This window comes from Rhinoraja longicauda, chromosome 1, assembly GCF_053455715.1.
Source record: "Rhinoraja longicauda isolate Sanriku21f chromosome 1, sRhiLon1.1, whole genome shotgun sequence".
NCBI lineage: Eukaryota > Metazoa > Chordata > Chondrichthyes > Rajiformes > Arhynchobatidae > Rhinoraja > Rhinoraja longicauda.
In genome coordinates this window covers 124,536,756-124,557,241 of record NC_135953.1, presented here as the reverse complement: position 1 = coordinate 124,557,241, position 20,486 = coordinate 124,536,756, and the positions used below count along the sequence as shown (strand labels likewise).

The 20,486-nt window shown below is 42.4% G+C and overlaps 1 protein-coding gene across 1 annotated transcript in view; it reads left to right on the top strand.

Annotated features, from left to right (window-relative positions):
* Window positions 1-20,486, top strand: part of arhgap10 (Rho GTPase activating protein 10) — a 139,629-nt gene that overhangs the window by 90,791 nt on the left and 28,352 nt on the right. Inside the window, exons 10-17 of the mRNA XM_078412329.1 lie at window positions 2,696-2,790; window positions 7,436-7,514; window positions 9,429-9,468; window positions 9,743-9,808; window positions 10,451-10,525; window positions 15,775-15,862; window positions 18,726-18,784; window positions 20,315-20,420. Of these exons, the coding sequence (XP_078268455.1) occupies window positions 2,696-2,790; window positions 7,436-7,514; window positions 9,429-9,468; window positions 9,743-9,808; window positions 10,451-10,525; window positions 15,775-15,862; window positions 18,726-18,784; window positions 20,315-20,420 (608 nt within the window). The remainder of the gene's footprint in view (window positions 1-2,695; window positions 2,791-7,435; window positions 7,515-9,428; window positions 9,469-9,742; window positions 9,809-10,450; window positions 10,526-15,774; window positions 15,863-18,725; window positions 18,785-20,314; window positions 20,421-20,486) is intronic.

Here is a 20,486-nt window from a genome sequence, read left to right as displayed (position 1 = left end):
GAGCCGCTTGGAAGTGGTGCAAGGGCCTTAAAGGTTTGCAATTCCCTTCCTGAATTTTCCTCTCCTCTTCTGAATATATTTAAGAAAGAAAATTAGAGAAGAAATTGCAGGAGCATTGACTGAGATCTACGAATCATGAGATGCGGTTGAGGTGTCAGACCACAGGAGGGAGGCTAATGTTGTGCCTCTATTTAAGAAGGCTGCAAATAAAAACCTGGGTGGTATAGACCTGACAACTATAAGCCTAACATCGGTAGAAACAATGAACTGAAGATTCTGGTTAATACACAAAAGGACACAGGGGGTCAGGCAACATCTGTGGAGAATGTGGATAGGTGACGTATTTGCCGACTCTGCTTGACTCAGCCGCACTCCCGACAGCCCACAGGCCAGTGGCTTCACTGCCGGATTGGCCTTGCGCCCGATTACTACGAGGCCAGATTCCACAGCACCGCCGGAAGATGCAGCAGCAACGTTCACTGCCACCCCCGGTCTCTCTGAGGCCGGGACCACCAAAGCTGCCTCCGAACCGCACCGCCAGGCCGTGCCTGCCGATGTCACCACCGCTTCCCCAGCCGCTTTTAGGCTGGGCCTACTGATGCCATGGCCACTGCCGGCCCACACTTTCCTCAGCTGCTTCCAGACCGCACCTGCTGCCACCAACACTGTCTCTTACTTGAACTCCGGCTGCCCTCGGCCTTGACAATTGACTTCGCCGATCCTCTGTTCATCCCCAGCCACCAGCAGGTCGAAGATGTCAATTTGCCCGGCCAAGGGCCTTCACACTGCCGGCTACAACACCATGTGGTCTGACTCCTGGGTCCTCCTGCTCCCCCCCCCCCCACAATTAAACTCTGTAATAGAACCATTGGGCCCTGCTGCCCTTCCCTCTCTTCAAACTACTCTCTTCCCCCAAGCCTCTCTGTGCTCCCCTTTGACACCAAACCCCCTGACCTCTCTTTTTCTGATACAGAACGGTCTGTTCTCAACAGAGGCCTTACCTTTGTACTCCTCCACCCCCACCTCAATGAGTTCCAGGCCCGTCATGATGTAATGCTCTTCTTTCTATGGGAAAGAGTCCTCGCCTCCTACTGATTATCTCTTCTCATGCCTCCAGCATTCCCCACCTCTTACACCCCATGTTCTGGCTTTCTGCCCTCTATGAACCTTTTTATTTTCACTGCCACAGGGACAACAACTGTTTTGACTTCTCTACTCCCTCAGAAACTCCAACGTGAAGAGGGTCTCAACCTGAAATGTCACCTATCCATTTCTCCAGAGAAGCTGCCTGACCCACTGAGTTGCTGCAGTACTTTGTGTCCTTTAGGCTAACATCTGCGGTAGGAAAGACTCTGGAAACGATTCTGAACGATGAGATATATATGCATTTGTAAAGACAGTGGTTCATCGGACCACCGGTGGCGCCAGCAATGGCTGCCTCGCCAGCAATGTCTGTCCTTTCCTTCTTTGTGTTTTAATTGTATGTGTTGAATGTATATTTTTAGTGTTTAGTGTTCTTTAGCTTGTTAGTTTGTTTTTTTGTGGGGGAGTGGAGTTGGGGGAAACTTTTTCCAATCTCTTACCTTGACGGAGATGCACTGCGGCCTAACATTGAGGAGTTGGCGGCCTTTGCTGGAGACCGATTTTGAGAGCTCCACCGTGGGGAGCCTACGAGACTTAACATCGTGGAGCTTTGCTAGGGATCGACCTCGGAACTCCAACCGTGGGTGCTTGCGGACTAAACATCACGGAGCCCGTGGTCTCTGGTCAGAGACCGACTTCAGGAACTCCAAGCCACGGGAGTTTCGATCGCCCCGACGCAGAAAATTTTGACTGCCAGCTGCGGGAGCTTCCATCGCCCCGACGGATGGTTGGATTGCCCCGACCGGGGGAGAATAAAGAGAAAGAAGATTAGACTTTTTTGTCTTCCATCACAGTGAGGAATGTGGGGTATCCGCTGTGATGGACGTTTATGTTAACTTTTATGTAGTTGTGTGTCTTGTTGTTTTTTTTCGTATGGCTGTATGGTAATTCGCATATCACTGTACCTTAATTGGTGCATGTGACAATAAAAGACCTTTGAAACTTTTGATTGGGAACAGTCAGCATGGTTTTGTGTATAGCGGATCTTATATCATGATTGTGTCTCTGAAGAAGTAACCAAGAAGGTTGATGAGGGCAAGGCAGGTGATGTAGTCTGTATGGACCTCAGCAAGGCCTTTGATAAGGCTCTGCTTGGTAGGTGGTCTAGAAATTCAATAACTTTCTGGAACTATGGCAGGCACAGAGTTAGGATGGAAATAATCAAAGGAAGGTTTGAGAAACTAAGGTGAGAATTTTTAATCCAAGGGGTTACTTAACTGGAAGCCAGGATTGATGTTTGAACAGGAGTCGGTGTGAGTTAGGACATAGGTCATCCAAACTGTTTCTACCTCAAATTAATAGAGATTGAATGAGAAAGAGCAGATGTAAGTGCAATGGATATTGTATTCTGTGTGATTTTATGATTAACATGGCTATATGCAATTAAAGGTTAAACTGCAGATATCTTAAATATAATGCACTATCTGCAGTTCCTTGTTTCTACATTCTATACTTCTCTATCTTAAATGTCTTTTGAAACTGATTTATTTTGTAAAATCCATTTGTTTTGAATATTGAGATTGTTTTAAAAATTGAGTACATTTTTATTTAGGGTGATGAAGATGCATTGATTGTTAAATCCTGCACAAGGAAAAAGTCTGATTCCACAGACAAGAGATTTTGTTTTGACATCGAAGGAAAGGACAGGTAAACATTGCTCTTTGTGGTTCATTGACAGAAAAAAAAGTTCTACCTATTTGGAAATGATTTTGTACTGCTCATGTTCCTTTGATTTTTGAAGTCTCATGTTGCCACAAATAATGAACCATTTTTCAATTCTGCAGTCCATGATGTTTCTTCGTAACATTCATTTTTCTGAAACAAGTAAGAAATTGTGCATTTAACTATGCTACACATCTAGGGATAGACCCATCAAGCCTAATCACATCACAATGACAACTTTTTGTAGTTTAGTAGCTCTTTCTCTACCCCTCACATCATATTATGTGATCTCTTGTTAAAGCACAAAAGAGAGACAAAACCCATGGCTAATAAGGGGAAGATAGTTTATTTTCTGCCTCCAGGTAGTTTCACTGGTCTAGGTCATCATTTAGATCAATCATTACCGAGATAAGAAATTCATTCCCACCGCCTCATCTTTGCCATGGGCATCCAATCCTTTTACACTTCTATTGTCCCATTCTTCTCAGAACAGAGAACAGTTTCCTTCAAATAAGGATCTCCGCTGACTGACAGAACTTGCCCTCACCCTCCACATTTCTTTTGATACATCCCTCTTTCTTCAAAGCAAAGGTATAGCCATGGGCCTGATGAGATCTAGCTGTGCCAGTCTTTTCGATGGCTCCCCCTCCTACATTGAACTCTCTTTAACTTTTCAAAAGACTTAATATTTTGAATGAGTTCATCTGTTAATAATTTAGATCATTCTAAATTTGGAGATGCTCAGAAACACGACAGATTTTTTGCCAGCTTTGACAGTGCTGCCATTTATTATTTGCTAAAGGTTTCTCGAGTTTATCCAAGGATGGAAATTGGTCAACAGTCACAAAACACAAGATACATGAAACATGAAATCAAAGTGTCGAGTGGAACAGATTAGGGATGTGCAAAGATTGGGGAGCGGGGCTTGGGTGGGAGGGGAGTCAAGTCAGTCTACCCCACAACAGAAGGGGGAGGAGTTGTACAGTTTGATAGCCACAGGGAAGAATAATCTCCTGTGGCGTTCTGTACTGCATCTTGTTGGAACCAGTCTGTTGCTGAAGGTGCTCCTCAGGTTGACCAGTGTGTCATGGAGGGGGTGAGCTGTATTGTCCAAGATACTCCACAATTTGAGGAGCATCCTCCCCTCCAAGACCACCTCCCATGAATCCAACTCTGCCCCCAGGACAGAGCCAGCCTTCCTGATGAGCTTGTTAATCCTGTTGGCGTCTGCGGCCTTCGCCCTGCTGCCCCAGCACACGACAGCGAAGGTGGGGTTTGTTCTGGCTATTCCGTATGAGTGAATCACATTGCTGGAAGTCATGGTGATGTTTACCACCTTCTGTTTGGCTGCAGGACAACCTGGGTTAATTGCATCAATCTTCTGAATCTGGACAAGGTAGACAGAATGGAGAATATGAACTGCTTGCCCCATCTGTGAGAAATCCAGAACACTGACTCCTGCCGTACTCAAAGGATTTGACCAAAGTGTTAGGCTTGCATTCCTGCCTTGTTTAGTTTAGCGATACAACTGTGATGTATTTATTCACAAAATGCTGGAGTAACTCAGCAGGTCAGGCAGCATCTCAGGAGAGAAGGAATGGGTGACGTTTTGGGTCGAGACCCTTCTTCAGACTGATGATGTATGTTTTGCACCTGATTGCATTCCCATCATTGGACAGACTTGTCGACCACCAACTTACAAAGTTCCCATAAGGAGGCTAAATAAAACCCACTGACCCTGATTTCCCCAATGGAGGCTATGAATACCGTATAGTTTAAAGTTCAGCTGTAAATGATCTGTGGACCTGCATACAGAGACTACTATATTTAAATGACCACACACGACTGCGTGTCGGAAAGTATGACAAGAGTTGAGTTCTTTTCGGTGGAGCAGAACAAAGTCAGGCACCGTCATGAAGCAGGAATCTAACAGAAAGGAACAAAGATAAATTCAGAATCCGCGCTGATGCCAGGCACCAGCTCTCAGGCACCTCTTCATACCTACCTCTTGCCCATGACCTCACTGACGAACACGAAGCCATCATCTCCCAGACTCTTTATGATTTCATCACCTCTGACGAGATACCCTCCACAGCCTCCAATGTTTATCGTTCCCCAGCCCTACACTGCCCGCTTCTATCTCCTGCCCAAAATCCACAAACAGGACTATCCTGGCAGATCCATTGTTTCTACCTGCTCCTGCCTCACAGCTCGTCAAATACCTTGATTCCAATTACTCCCCCCCCCCCGTCTAGTCCCTTCCGACCTACATCAAAGACGAGGGCTAGACTCGGCAACCGTTTTGCCGAACACTTGTGCACAGTTTGCCAAGGCCTACTGGATCTCCTGGTCGCTAACCATTGTAACTCTTCTTCCCATTCCAATACTGACTTTTCTGTCCAGTGCCTCCTCCAGAGGGAGGCCGTACGCAAGTTGGAGGAACAAGCTTCATATTCCACTTGGGTAGTTTACAAACCAACGATTAAATTCTCCAGTTTTGGGCAACTACCAACCCCCTTCCCCAATCCCCCCTTTCTTTTCCCCCTCTCCCCTGTGCTCCACCTGCACTCACCTATTTCTTCCGTCATCATCTGCGACCCACATTATTTGTTCTAGATTCACAGTTCTTCAATCCTTTTGTCTTGCACCTGTCTATGCTCTGAAAGGTTTGTTATGGCTCCTACCTCAACATGAACCTGGACCACTACAATTTGCTTACTGCCACAACAGGTCAACGGAGGATGCAATCTCACTGGCTCTCCATTCTGCACTGGACCATTCGGACAATAAAAATACATACATCAGGCTGTTGTTCATAGAGTACAGCTTGGTATTCAACACCATCATCCCCTTCAAACTAGTTACCAAGCTCACACAGAACTAGGTTTCTTTGAACTACATAGACTTGGGTGCATAGTTTTTGTCTTTGCACTATTACTGTTTGTTTTATTACTTGTATCCACCAATGACCAGCCAGGCCCTCCTCTCTTCCAGCTTTCTTCTCACAATGTCTGAAGGGTGCTGACCCAAAACATTTGCCTATCTGTGTTCCTCCAATGCTGCTGGGCCTGCTGAGTTACTCTTATACTTTGGGTTTTTTTTAAGACAAAATTCACCCAGATTCTGAGTTGCATAGTAATTTGCAGTCTGCATTGTGACTGTGGGCTGTGTTCCTTTGTAAGAAGTAGGAATGTCATTCAACCGCCTGTGCCAGCCAGCTCTGTTGTTTAATACATTTCTGATGCATTTTTACCTCATTCCTTGCACTAACTTCATACGGATTCCCATAGGTAGGAATGTTAGGAAGGAAGAATGTCATAGATAGGAAGATAGTTCACTACCTCCATTCTGCCTACTTTGTCCCGATTCAGAAGATTTCGAACAGGCTACCAGCTGGGGAAGTGACATCTACACCCATAAAGGATACTCCCATGACAAATTGTAGGTCCTCCCTGGGCTAGTTAGACAAATCATTTGCTCATCACATACCCTAACCTAATCTTTTTCAAAGTTTTTACTAAAGGTCAAGCTTGTATTTTGTGCCCCATGTTCAGTGGGAAGAAACAGTTCACTTGTTCAGCTGTTGCTCTGAAAGGCAAGGACTGGGGACTCTGGTCTTGGTTTGTTTAGGAAGAGAGAGAGAGGGGGGGGGGGGGTGTCGTCAAGGACTGAAGAAGGGTCTCGACCAGAAACACCAGCATTTTGTGTCCATCCCACAAGCTATAACTGTTTTAGAAATTATAAAGGACAATCAGTTGGAGGTTGATATTGCAACCCAAATGAGAGTTTTGATAAGACATTAGGTAGCTTTGTTTATCTTTTAAAAGTCAAATCATGGGATGCTTTCAATTGGAAACTATATGGGCTTGGTGGAACAAGTTTTGCAAAATGCATCTGCACAGAAAACTGCAAGATAATTTGGGTAGCTGTAGTTGCCACTAACTCTATATATATATATATATAAGAAAATAACTGCAGATGCTGGTACAAATCGATTTATTCACAAAATGCTGGAGTAACTCAGCAGGTCAGGCAGCATCTCGGCATGCAGCCAAAAGCATAGCTAGATCTCCATTCAGAATTCCGATAAAGAAAGGGGACTTTGTTAAACTTGGAAGATTCCCATTACTGACTGCAGTTACCATTGTGACTTATCTAAGATAAATAGAGGCCAAATTTATCAATAAGCTGGGATATGTAAATCTGAAAAGATCCAAGTGTATAATGAAAGAGAAACGATTTGGTATTATTTGTTTTTGAGGTGTTTCAAAGTGATTTTTAATTGCAAAAGAGTAATGTTCCTGCAAATTATTAAAGCACATCCAGCTTGTTATTTCCAGGGTCTTTCTGTGCATGTTTATTATTTTTCACTTAAGCTATTTTGTTTTATTCAGTATTGTGGAAAAATGCTTATGGGTTTTTGTTGTGCTATTTCACACGGTTGTCAAATTAATGAAAAAGGCATTATCCTGCTTTAACATTAATCAAACTTAAAGTCTTGCTATCAGAGGATCAAATTGAGTAATTGTCACAAATGTAATCTCAAACAATTTTACAGTGTTGAAATTGTGATGTAGGTGTTGGATTTTCATTTTCAGTAGATATATTTTCTTGTTGGTGTGTATTGCAGGCAAGGTGTTATCACCCTCCAAGCTATTACAGAAGAAGACCGTAGACAGTGGATGGAAGCTTTGGATGGCAAGGAACCAGTAAGTTAAGTGTAGGAAAGAACTGCAGATGTTGGTTTACACCGAAGATAGACACAAAATGTTGGAGTAACTCAGCAGGACAGGCAGCATCTCTGGATAGAAGGAATGGTACACGTCACCCATTCCTTCTATCCAAAGATGCTGCCTGTCCCGCGGACTTACTCCAGCATTTTATGTCCATAACCAGTAAGTTAAAATGAGTGTTCTGTGCATTAATGCTGCATGGCTGAATGGATATTTTGGTATGATTCATAATCTGTAAATCAGTAAGATTTGAATGCTACCTAAATCAGCATGCAGTCTTTTAAGTGTAATTTACACTTTTTTTCAGCTAAGCTGATAAAAATACATGGTTTTCTACTTTGTTCTCTGTGGAAGGTTTGCTGTATTAAAATAAAGGGAAAATAACACAAAATTGAGTAGCCATTCTGAAGATGTGGAATGTAGCTGACCTGTATGTCAACAGCCATAACTAGAATCAGGGCGGCACGGTGGCGCAGCGGTAGAGTTGCTGCCTTACAGCGTTTGCAGCACCAGAGACCTGGGTTCGATCCTAACGGTCTGTATGGGGTTTGTACGTTCTTCCTGTGACCGCATGGGTTTCAAGATCTTCGGTTTCCTCCCACACTCAAGACATACAGGTATGTAGGTAAATTGGCATGGTAAATGTAAAAATTGTCCTTAGTGCGTGTAGGATAGCGTTAGTAAGCGGGAGTCGCTGGTCGACACGGACCCAGTGGGCCGAAGGGCCTGTTTCCGCACTGTATCTCTAAACTAAACGAAACTAGAATAAATAGTTTTCCAATGAATTCATATAAATGTAAAGTTCATAATTCCTGGTTAAAATGGAGGGGCAATTCCTCAATGGTTTGTTCATTACAAGTGACTTTGAGAAGTATTCGAGACAGTGTACCAATATTTAAATTTGGAACAGAAGTGGCAGTCCAAGCCTTAGAAAACAAAGTGAGAACACGTGTAGAGAATTTATCAACTGTGCCTCAATGAAAAATAACCAAGGACAGAAATATGACTTGATATAGTTTTGATGTCAGTCAATGTAACATGGGAAATGCTTGAAATTGTTGAAGTTTGTGCAAACAGAGTAATGAAATCTGGAAGGATTAACCTGAGAATAATTGCAAATAAAGAAATTATTTATACATCCAGATGCCAATAATCGCTACTCAAGCTTTAACAGTTAGATACATTGCGAGTAAGACACACAAATTAACACACCTAAATTAAGACGCCTAAATTGCACAGCTCAAAGTGGGTGACCGTTCAAACATTTTTTTCCTTTTAAGATAAATGAAGCATTCTAAGCAGATAACACAAACTCAGTATCTGGCAGCTCGAAATGAAGGAAATCATTCACTGCCTTTTCAAAAGCTGAGAGCAGAGATATTTGGCTGGGAAGAAGTACACAACTTATGTTGTGATAATTTCCCTACTATCATGCTGTGGTCATTAATATGCCTGATCCCAAGTCCAACTTGTCGTAGCCCTTTACAGATAATCTGACCCCTAGAATGCCCATGCTGCAAATAGTATCAAAACTGCACTCAATTCAAATCCCGATCGCATTTTGTTGATGGTAAATGGGATTAGTTTGGAATGGAATATTTTGTTCGCAGGGATGGGTTAGGCTGAGGGCTCTGTTTCTATGCTATATGACTCTAAATATTGAATCTCAATGTGCCAGAAGAGGGCATGGTCAAAACGTAGTCTGTAGTGGTAAAAGGAAATGGCATTTTCTATGGCATTTAAGAATGATTCCCATTTTCCACAGAAGATCCTTAAAAAATCAATATGGCCAACTCTTTTCACAAAGCATTGTTTCATGCCCCGTTTATAATTGCATTGGTTCTCTTTTTTCAGTGTAATTTGCTGTAACAATGTTTCTTCTAATGACAGGTATATTTAGTCACCAGGAATAATTCAAGAAAAGAAGGAAGTAAGTATATGCATATAAATTTAATTATTAAACTGTTGTACCTGGCTATTCTTGCAGCTTCATTCAGACGTTTTTCATCACGTTTGTTGGATTCTTTAATTAAAGAGCCAGATTACTTTTATTCTACCAGAAGGAAGAAATAAAAATCATGTTTATATTCTCTATTATTACAATTATGTCATATTCCAGATGTGCTTTAAAAAAAAAAGATTTTTATTTGATGTCAATATGGTTTATTCCTTAGATTGTGATTTTGTAACTTTTTTCTTTTAAGGTACTCAACTGGATGAAATGGGTTTCAACATACTAAATAAATGCATCCATGTACTTGAGACACGTGGTAATTTTATTTTATTCTGCACTTCTAATCATTTCCAATAAGTTAAGAAGCAACTTGGAGAGAGTCACTAAGTTTATTTACGAGATGAAGTTACGTTTTACTCTTTAATTATGGTCTAATCGACAATGAGGAAATAATGTCAATTAATGTATGATGGTCATGCATTTTATGTCGAGCAGTAGGATTGAGATTTGTCTACCAATCACACCAAGTCAAGATAGTACAATAGCATAAGATTGTTCTTCCTGAAAGCTAGATGCAAACAACATTGCAGGCAGTAGCTACTGGCTTTTTTGTTGCCTTGATTATTGAGGCTGATTGTACTGGTGTGAGGTTGGATGGGGAATCAGATGGGAGAAAAATCTATTTGAATAATATCCTATGCCAGACGGAAACAACCTGAAGATACTCAATAGAGCCAAATGACGGTAATATTTCAATTAAACCAGATTGTTAATTATTGGAAAAAATATTTACAGACATAAAATAAGAAGGCATCTACATGTTGATCTCCATTTGTCTATTTTTTGATGGGCGAAGATGTGCTGTTGTAAGAAATCATTTTCCTTGCAAACAGAATTGAAATAGCATATGAACAGTTTGTGATCACTGTTGTGTTAATATTATGTTTTTGTTTTTCAGGGCTGAATGATCAAGGTATATATAGAGTGGTTGGAGTCAGTTCAAAAGTCCAGAGGCTAGTGAACCTGTTAAATGGTAAGTGTTTTGCTAATCATGCAGGTTTAAAAAAAAACAGCTGATTTCCACTCGGGACAATTATTCACAAAAATTAATGATGTCAATCGGGGTCGATCTGGCCCACTGTCCTTGCTATCCACACCACACCACACTTCCCTTGGCTGCACTTGGCTTTCGTAGCATTGCAGCAGAAAAATAATGTTGAGGTCAGGCTGCCATAACTGTCCTGCAAGGTAGAGCAGGACCGGAGCCACATTATCCTTTGCCCCAACTCCATGGCATGATTTCCCATCGGTCACTCTATCATTTGCGACTCGGCTTCCACTCAGAGGGTGTCAGTTAAAATGCTGCTCTGATCCAGTGCTTTGTCTGGATGCCATTGCCAAGCCCAGAACACCCCTGATGGCTTCTGATGATTTGATGCCATCTTAGGCCCGTGAACTATTCTAAAGTATCTCTGACAACATAAGGGCAAACTGAGGTTAAAGAAAACAACTGAATGTGGTTGTATTATTTATGTAGTGTGCCTCGCCCCCTTACCTGGACCCATTTATGCTCTGGCTGAACCCTTGGCCGAGTCCAGCTGAAACAAACCCAGCAGCTTACTTTCTGATTTTCATGTTGCATTGCACTGGTATGGAAGTCAGAGACTAATCATCCTGCAATTAGGATATAATTGTTCACCATGAAAACACAGTCTGCTGAGTTACTCAGCATTTTGTGTTTTTCTCACAATTCCAGCATCAACAGTGTATTTTCTTCATGAAAATATATGGGTTGGCCCTGCAAATTATGAAATTATGCTGGGGAAGGGTATTCTTTTCTTTATGCCCATGGCACCTCTTTAAGGAACCATTCAAACGTCACACACCCTTTACAAAGGTTCAATATTTTGACTCCAAATAAATAAAGAAATTCCGTGAAGATTGATCCACCTTCCATCACCTTTGGAGGCAAAGCATCCCAGGTGAATGTATACACAAAATGCTGGAGTAACTCGGCAGGACAGGCAGCATCTCAGGAGAAAAGGAATGGGTGAAATTTCAGGTCGAAACCCTTCTTCAGACTGATGTCAGGGGAGTGGGCGGGACAGAATGTAGTCGGGGACAGTAAGACTGGTGGGAGAACTGGGGAGGGGATGGGGACAGAGGGAAAGCAAGGGTTATTTGAAGTTAGAGAAGTCAATGTTCATACCACTAGGGTGTAAGCTACCCAAGCGAAATATTCCTTCCAAATACTCATCCTTTCCCACCCAAACCACCCCCTCTCCAGGTACTTTCCCCTCCAAAGCGAGATGCAACATCTGTCCCTTTACCTCCCCCCTCGACTCCATCCAAGGACCCCAACAGTCTTTTCAGGTGAAGCAGAGGTTCACTTGCACCTCCTCCATCCTCATCTACTGTATTCGCTGTTCCAGGTGTTAACTTCTGTATATTGGTGAGACCAAGCGCGGGCTCGGCGATCGTTTTGTGGAACACATCCGCTCAGTCCGCCTAAACCTACCTGATCTCCCGGTTGCTCAGCACTTTAACTCCCCCTCCCAATCTGACCTTTCTGTCTTGGGCCTCCTCCGTTGTCAGAGTGAGGTCCAGTGCAAATTGGAGGAACAGCACCTCATATTTTTCTTGGGTAGCTTACACCCCAGCGGTATGAACATTTACTTCTCTAACTTCAAATAGCCCTTGCTTCCCCTCAGTCTCCATCCCTCCCCCCCCCCTCAGTTCTCCCACCAGTCTTATTGTCTCCGACCATTCTATCTCTGTCCCGCCCACTTCCCTGACACCCCTGACATCAGTCTGAAGAAGAGTCTCGACCTGAAACGTCACCCATTCCTTCTCTCCAGAGATGCTGCCTGTCCCGCAGAGTTGCTCCAGCGTTTTATGTCTACCTTCGATTTAAACCAGCATCTGCAGTTCTTTCCTACACCAGCGGAGCAGCAGTAGACAACGACACATCGTCATACCAGGAAAATCCGTGCAATTCTAAATCAGTGCCGCCACCAGGATAATGAGCCTTTATGGCTAAGTTAAGACCCTAACAATTTTAACAACTCTGAACTTGAAGAGTGCAAAATGGCGCAGAATCGCGATAACTCTTGTGCGTTGCCTCAGTGTAATCTACTACCCTACACTTTTGTACTTGAGTATGATTGTGCCTTATGTATAGTAAGATTGTTACTGAACTCAATGCAAAAGTAATTTCCCTGTATGTAAGTACATGTGATAGTAAATTACCATTGACTATTGATTGAGATGCATGGTAGTCCTCTCGTTAACACTTTATGGCAAGAATGCCGAAACTGGGCCTATTAGTTGTAACATTGGTTCAGCAAAAAATTGCTGTTTAAAGATGACCGTTTTCATGTGACTTTCCAGCAAATATTTCGTTTCCTTAGCTCGTAATGATGGAGATCATAGATTTATGTTACTTATAAATGAAGAAAGTTTGCAGTTTTACATGAAGGTCAGCATAAAGCCTTTGTCCTATTTATACTTTTACAGATAAGCAAATCGAAAACAACTTTTGAGGAAAATCATAGCTTGAGATTTTGCTTAAAATTCTATCAAGCTTAACATGTTTTAAAAAAACAATGTTCAATTCATTTGCTGGTTATATTTGATTGTTGAAAATTATTTTAGACAATAGACAGTACCGCCATTCAATGTGATCATGGCTGATCATTCACAATCAGTACCCCTTTCCTGCCCTCTCCCCATACCCCCTGACTCCGCTATCATTAAGAGCTCTATCTAATTCTCTCTTGAAACCATCCAGAGAATCGGCCTCCACTGCCTTCTGAGGCAGAGAATTCCACAGGTTTACAACTCTGAGTGAAAACGTTTTTCCTTATCTCTGTTCTAAATGGCCTACCCCTTATTCTTAAACTGTGGCCCCTGGTTCTGGATTTTGAAATATGTATTAATTCTTCCTGACGACGCAGTTTCCTGGTATATACTGAGTGGCAGTTGGATCATTGGTATCTTGTGTGTGAAATGATTTAGGAGGAGCTGCATGGGAACATGGTGTTCTCACGCTCACTGTTGAAGTTTGGTGACCAAATGTTTATTGATGTGTAAAAATAGTCGTGAATAGTTTCCACTGCTGCCCTCTTTAACCCTTTCTTTAGGACATGATCCAGCCAAATCTATTTTGCTGATGCATTGTTTTGACATTTGGAACTGCTACAACGAAAATAAATGGGACTAGGTTGCCTATATTGTTCTGAAGGCAGAACAGTCTCCACAGTTCTGCCAAATCAAGCAACTCAGTATTGGGTTTTAATGTCTCAGCACGCTTAAATATTTGGTAGTATTTCCATTAAAATCTCTTTTTAAAATAATTTTTTTCTAATGGATATTGCTGAAGAATTCAAACAAAATTATACAGGTTTATTATAATATAAAAGTGGAACTGGAACACTGTTATAGTTTCAAGTTGATAACATTTTGGTCATCGGTTAGAAACATTAACTCCCCACAGATGTTAACTGAGTTCATGAGTATGTCCAACATTTTCTGCTTTTACTTTTGATTTTCCACATCTGCAGAATTTTGATTTGGTCAAAGTAGAACTGATGTGTAATGTTTATCCATTAAATAATTCCTGATGATATACATTTTTTTTGTTATATCTTATATGAGGAAGAGGATAGGACTCTGAAAGGATGTTTAGATCATATCTGCATTACAGTGTGTGCATGGTTTAACGTATCATTTGTCCAGCATGCATGCAGCAATTTAAGGCCTGTGGTAACTAAAGTGATCCACTGGGAGGTTTATTTTCCTTGTGTTTGAGTCTGTTATAATTAGTAAGGATTGATTCCCGTGATTAGTTAGTAACTTTTTATTGGGTGAGCACTAGGTGGTGAAAAGTGAGCCATGACCTTTATCATGTTGATACCAAAGCTAGACACCAAAAGCAAAATAGGAAAATATACTACTGCTTTAAATATTCTATTAAATATTTTAAATATTGTAGTGTCATAGATAATGTAACAAGTGTAGGTATAAGTGATATTTATATATTCTTTTCTTTACATTGAGGCTAGTCATGATATATATGTAGCAGAGCTGTTAGTTGGCATCAGAATGAAACTTTCTGGAGGAAGTACAAGATTCATGGCAAGCAGGAACAAAATGAATCCCAGAAGATAATAATGATTGTCAACTTTGATAGCTGAAACTGCTTTGTTTAAGCTTTTCCTATTTATGGAATTTGCTACATTTGCAATAGTTTTTGCAACTGTCACAATTTGAGATTTGTGCATCATCTTTTGAACCTGGTACAATGGTCTACCATCAGAATTATTCCAAGTGGCGTTATGGTGTTTTTAATGCTGGTGATTTAAGAGCAATCTAACTGACACCTTCAATATTAAGGAAAGTTTTAAGAGTGGAGATTGTTTTTACTGTTTGTGAAGAGACTGCCAGATAGAAACATAGAAACATAGAAAATAGGTGCAGGAGTAGGCCATTCGGCCCTTCGAGCCTGCACCGCCATTCAATATGATCATGGCTGATCATCCAGCTCAGTAACCTGTACCTGCCTTCTCTCCATATCCCCTGATCCCTTTAGCCACAAGGGCCACATCTAACTCCCGCTTAAATATAGCCAATGAACTGGCCTCAACTACCTTCTGTGGCAGAGAATTCCACAGACTCACCACTCTCTGTGTGAAGAAATGTTTTCTCATCTCGGTCCTAAAAGACTTCCCCCTTATCCTTAAGCTGTGACCCCTGGTTCTGGACTCCCCCAACATCGGGAACAATCTTCCCGCATCTAGCCTCTCCAACCCCTTAAGAATTTTATATGTTTCAATAAGATCCCCCCCCCCCTCAGTCTTCTAAATTCCAGCGAGTATAAGCCTAGTCTATCCAGTCTTTCTTCATATGAAAGTCCTGCCATCCCAGGGATCAATCTGGTGGAAGATTCTAGATTGAATAAACGAAGAAGAAATTTGAGCTAGATAGCATTCTAGGGAATATCTACAACGATTTAAAATAAAATCATTTTCATAACAGCAGGGGTAAGGCCAATGTTGTCCATCCCCAATTTTCCCTGGTAAGATGATGGTGGGTTGCCTTCACCTGCTCCACTCACACTTGCAAAGAATGCAGAAGAAATACGACAGCATGTCACCAGCTTTGAATATTTTCAGGATGTGATAGTACAGGTATCTAGCTCTGCAAATGGATTCCAATGCCATAGTTTTTTGTGCATTGAGAATTCAGATTCTTTGTGCTGATAAATGTGATAATATTTTCCAGACCCAAAGACCTGTGGTGAATTGGATCTGGATAACTCGCTGGAATGGGAAACAAAGACCATCACAAGTGCACTGAAACAGTATATGCGGTGAGCAGCTACGCCTCCTGTTGTACTCTTCAAGTCACAATGTTTTTCTCTCACTTAAATTCAATCAAAATAAGCAAATTTCACAATACAGGTTTAGCTTATTTATTAATAGCTCCAGACAGCCTTGATCCAAACAACAAAAAATGAGATGACAGCAGAAAAAGGTGCTGGACTAACTTAGCCAGTCAGGCAGCATTTTCTAGACTAACTTAGCCAGTCGGGCAGCATCTCTGGATTACATGTTTAGGCGACATTTCGGGTCGGAACTCTTTCTCACACTTGAGGTGTCTGGCAGCTTTTGATACCACGGACAAATGTGGTGCCAAAGTACTCTTTTGAAATTGAAATCAGAGTACAACTTCCCAAATTCAGACCTCCCAACCCTTCCGAATTTGGCAGAAAGTTTCTGCTTTCTTATTTCATTTCCACCATTCTGATTTAGCCTCACATTCTTCCGCAAAACACATGCCTCGCCCAACCCCTCGCCCTGCCCCGCCGCTCTACTTGCCCCGCCTCGCCGCTGGCCCGGCCTCGCCGTTGTACTCGCCTCGCTGCTGTACTCGCCCTGCCTTGCCGCTGTACTCGCCCTGCGTTGCTGCCGGTCTCGCCTCGCCACCGGTCTCGCCTCGCCGCCGGTCCCGCCTCGCCGCCGGTCCCGCCTCGCCGCCGGTCTCGCCTCGCCGCCGGTCTCGCCTCGCCGCCGGTCCCGCCTTGCCGCCGGTCCCGCCTCGCCGCCGGTCTCGCCTCGCCGCCATACTCGTTTCGCCGCTGACCTGGCCTTGCCACTGGCCCGGCCTCACCGGTGTACTCGCCTCGCTGCTGTACTCGCCCTGCCTTGCCGCTGTACTCGCCCTGCCTCGCCGCCGGTCCCGCCTCACCGCCGGTCTCGCCTCGCCGCCGGTCCCGCCTTGCCGCCGGTCCCGCCTCGCCGCCGGTCTCGCCTCGCCGCCATACTCGCTTCGCCGCTGACCTGGCCTTGCCACTGGCCCGGCCTCACCGGTGTACTCGCCTCGCTGCTGTACTCGCCCTGCCTTGCCGCTGTACTCGCCCTGCCTCGCCGCCGGTCTCGCCTCACCGCTGGTCTCGCCTCGCTGCCGTACTCGCTTCGCCGCTGACCCGGCCTTGCCACTGGCCCGGCCTCACCATTGTACTCGCCTCACCGCTGTACTCGCCTTGCCGCTAGCCTCGTCTCACCTCGCTGTTGTACTCGCCCCGCCTCGCCGCTGGCCCAGCCACGCCGCTAGCCTCGCCTTGCCTAGCCGCTGGCTTTGCCTCACCGCTGTACTCGCTTCGCCTCGCCGCTGGCCCGGCCTCGCTGCTAGTCTCGTCTCGACCATTGTTCTTTTATTCAATACCAAGAGAATTGGGATGTGTAAGGAAAAAGCAAAATAGAAAGAACAAAACAAAACAATTTTTTTGTTGCAAAAAGTATTTCTGTTCAATAACCTTTCTATAATAGTAGAATATACTGATGATAGGCCTAACATTGTACATGTAGTCCAAGAACTGCAGACTGTTGGAAATAATAGTCGTTTTTCACACGTGAATGTAGCGCAATGTGTACGCGCATTTGGCGTGCAGACTTTTTTTTGCTGAAAAGTTGTATTACGTGCCATATTATGAATGTTTATGTAAAATTCTGAATTTTGGACATCAAAATTCTGAATTTTGGACATCAAAATTCTGAATTTTGGACATCAAAATTCTGAATTTGTAAAATCAAATGTTGGGAGGTCTGCAAGTTACCAAACAGCAAGAAAAAAACCCCAATACTTGTAAACTGCCATCTTAGTATCTGTAGGTTATCACAGGTTATATTGGGCTTCACTCCAAGCTAATTTTAATCCTGTCATTGATAATTTTTCCATAATGTCAGAAGGCAGGATGTTTGCTAAACAGATTGAGTTGCATTTAGTGTTCATATTCGTATGAAGCTATCTGTACCTACGTTCAGTGAGTCCTGAGCAACAAGCAGCATTGCATTGTTAAGTATATCACATTATGCTCTCCAACAAGAGAGAGACTAATCTCCCATTGATGCCAATGAAATGACCGTCATGGAATTCCCCAACAATCTGGGGATTTCGACTGACTGAAATTGGACCAACAATAAATTCTGTGACTAACAGAAAAGGACCTCCTCCCAACTCTAGTGAGGGACTTACCTCCCAATTTTTCAATGCCATTTGAACATCTGAGTGCGAGGCAAAACTGCTTCAAAGATTGAGTCATCCAAGGCAATGTGATCCTTATGTGTAAAATCAGAAAGGTGCCTTGAAATGATTTGATAAGGCTTTTTGTCAGTAACTCTCCAATTCACAACCTCCACTATCTGAAAGGGTTATGGATCAGGCACATGGGAATGGCAAAATATCCAGGATGTTCAAGTTCCAAACCTGACTTGGAAGTATTCCGGCATTGTCTCCGGGTCAAATTTTGAGAACTTCAAGCTTAACAGTTATGTTAAGGAGTACCTTCATGACAGAGAGTGCAACAATCGAACAAGGCAGTCCACCACTGCCGGTATAATAAAGTAACCAAAGTATGCTGGTCTTGGCAGCCTCGTCCAACTTGTGAACACAAAATAGTTCAAGAATATTATATAAAATGAAACAATGCAGGGATGATTAGGTTGATACTGATGATGATTGTTTTTTTAAAATCCTTTTACTCATCAACTTCTTTCTTCATGGCTTAAGTCAAATAAATGTTCATTTAGTTCAAGTTGTTGAAGTGTTTTCTTGAGTGTTGAGTGTTTTCTTAATACTCTTCAGTTGAGAAATATACTAATGAGAACACTTTTGTTCAGGTCACTAAATGGTTTTATATTTTCAATTAATGTATTGTTTTGTATATGTTCCAGAAATCTTCCAGAGCCTATCATGACTTACAAGTTGCATTCAGAATTCATCTCTCTAACCAGTAAGTAGCCAAATGCACTACTGTGATATATTCAGTTTTAAAATACATACAAGTGATGTATGAATGCAATTTGTTGCATGACCTGACATTGTGTCATTGCTGCACCCTTAACACAATCCGTTGAAGGGCAACAGCAAGTCAGAAATTGTGTTGGGCAGAGACAATGGCATATTTTACAAGCCGAGAGGATATTGTAAATGGGAAGCACATCAATGATTTTTTTTTTGATGCAATGAGAGCCACCAATTGGAAGCTTTGCCGTGGCTAGCTGACATAACTAGGCATGGGCAGGAATGATGAAAGATAGGAAAATTGAAGTACGAGAGGTTTGGACATGCAATGTATGGTGCAGAGGAGATGGGAAGTTGATCATGTGAGCACTGGAACAGATGAATTTAAAAATGCCAAATACATGCGTGAGATTTTAACAGCAGATAGACTGGTCCAGGCAGTGTTACAATAGATGGTATTTATGATGGAAAGGAAAAGGATTTGAAAGCTTAGGACAAGATCAGATCCGATCAGGTGTTGTGGTTGCAAAAGGTCTGGTTCGGCCTGATCGTGTGGCAGTGTGGTTGGAATTGGAGTAAGAGTATGCGTTGGTGGTGACAGCATAGTATAATAGCTTGAGTCTTGATTTCACTGAAGAATTTGAGGCTCATTCACACTGGATATGGCGCAAAAAGATCTCATAATACCAGAAGCGAAATAGTTGAATGAGATTGTTGTCTGCAGGGTCAGATGACGTTGCCTTTTGTTTCCCTTGAGCTCAGATGAATGAAGCATTGATTTATCAGGAAGTTCAAAAGAATAAGTGTAAATACGTTTATCCTGTTAATGGAAGAATAGAGAACAAGAGGGCATCTACTGCAGAAATACAGTAAAACGGGAATAATCCAATATCTGAATATTTTGAAATCCCGAAGGTTTGGATTCTACCTCACAAGTGTTGTTGAGGAAATTGGGAATTATTTCCTCACACAACAGGATGTTGAAATGTGGAACATTATAAAAAGTTGTTGTAATAGGGTGCCAATTATGAAAGTTAAGGTTATGAGATTTTGTTGTGTTAGGGTTTTGAAGATTCTGGAATGAATGCGAGTAAAGGCAGTTGGTATGTTAATATAAGAAAATAACTGCAGATGCTGGTACAAATCGATTTATTCACAAAATGCTGGAGTAACTCAGCAGGTCAGGCAGCATCTCGGGAGAGAAGGAATGGGTGACGTTTTTCACATGGTATGTTGATTGGCATTAATGTTGATTGGCATTAATCTAAGTGAATGGTGAATAAGCTTGGGTGGCTGAGATGCTCTTTATAACTCCGTGTCAAGCTGATGGTTATGGATGTGTAGTTTGGAAGCAAAGTGAAGGAGGTAGAATTACACAATGTTAAAGGTTGAGAAGTAACGGAAGTCTGATTTCATTGTTGAAAGAATGGTTCTATAACACTTGTGCAATGTGTACCGTTTATGGAATTAACTTGAAATGACCTAATGTGAATGTTCCATTATATTTTCTGTTTTGTAGAAAGCGGTAGTCCTGAAACAAGAATCAAGCCACTGCATTCTCTCATTCACAAACTTCCAGAAAAGAATCGAGAATTATTAGGCATTCTCGTCAAGCATTTGGCTAAGTAAGATGCTAATCGCTATTGCAATCAGCCCTTTTGTCTACATATTTAAGGAAAAGAAATCGTTTT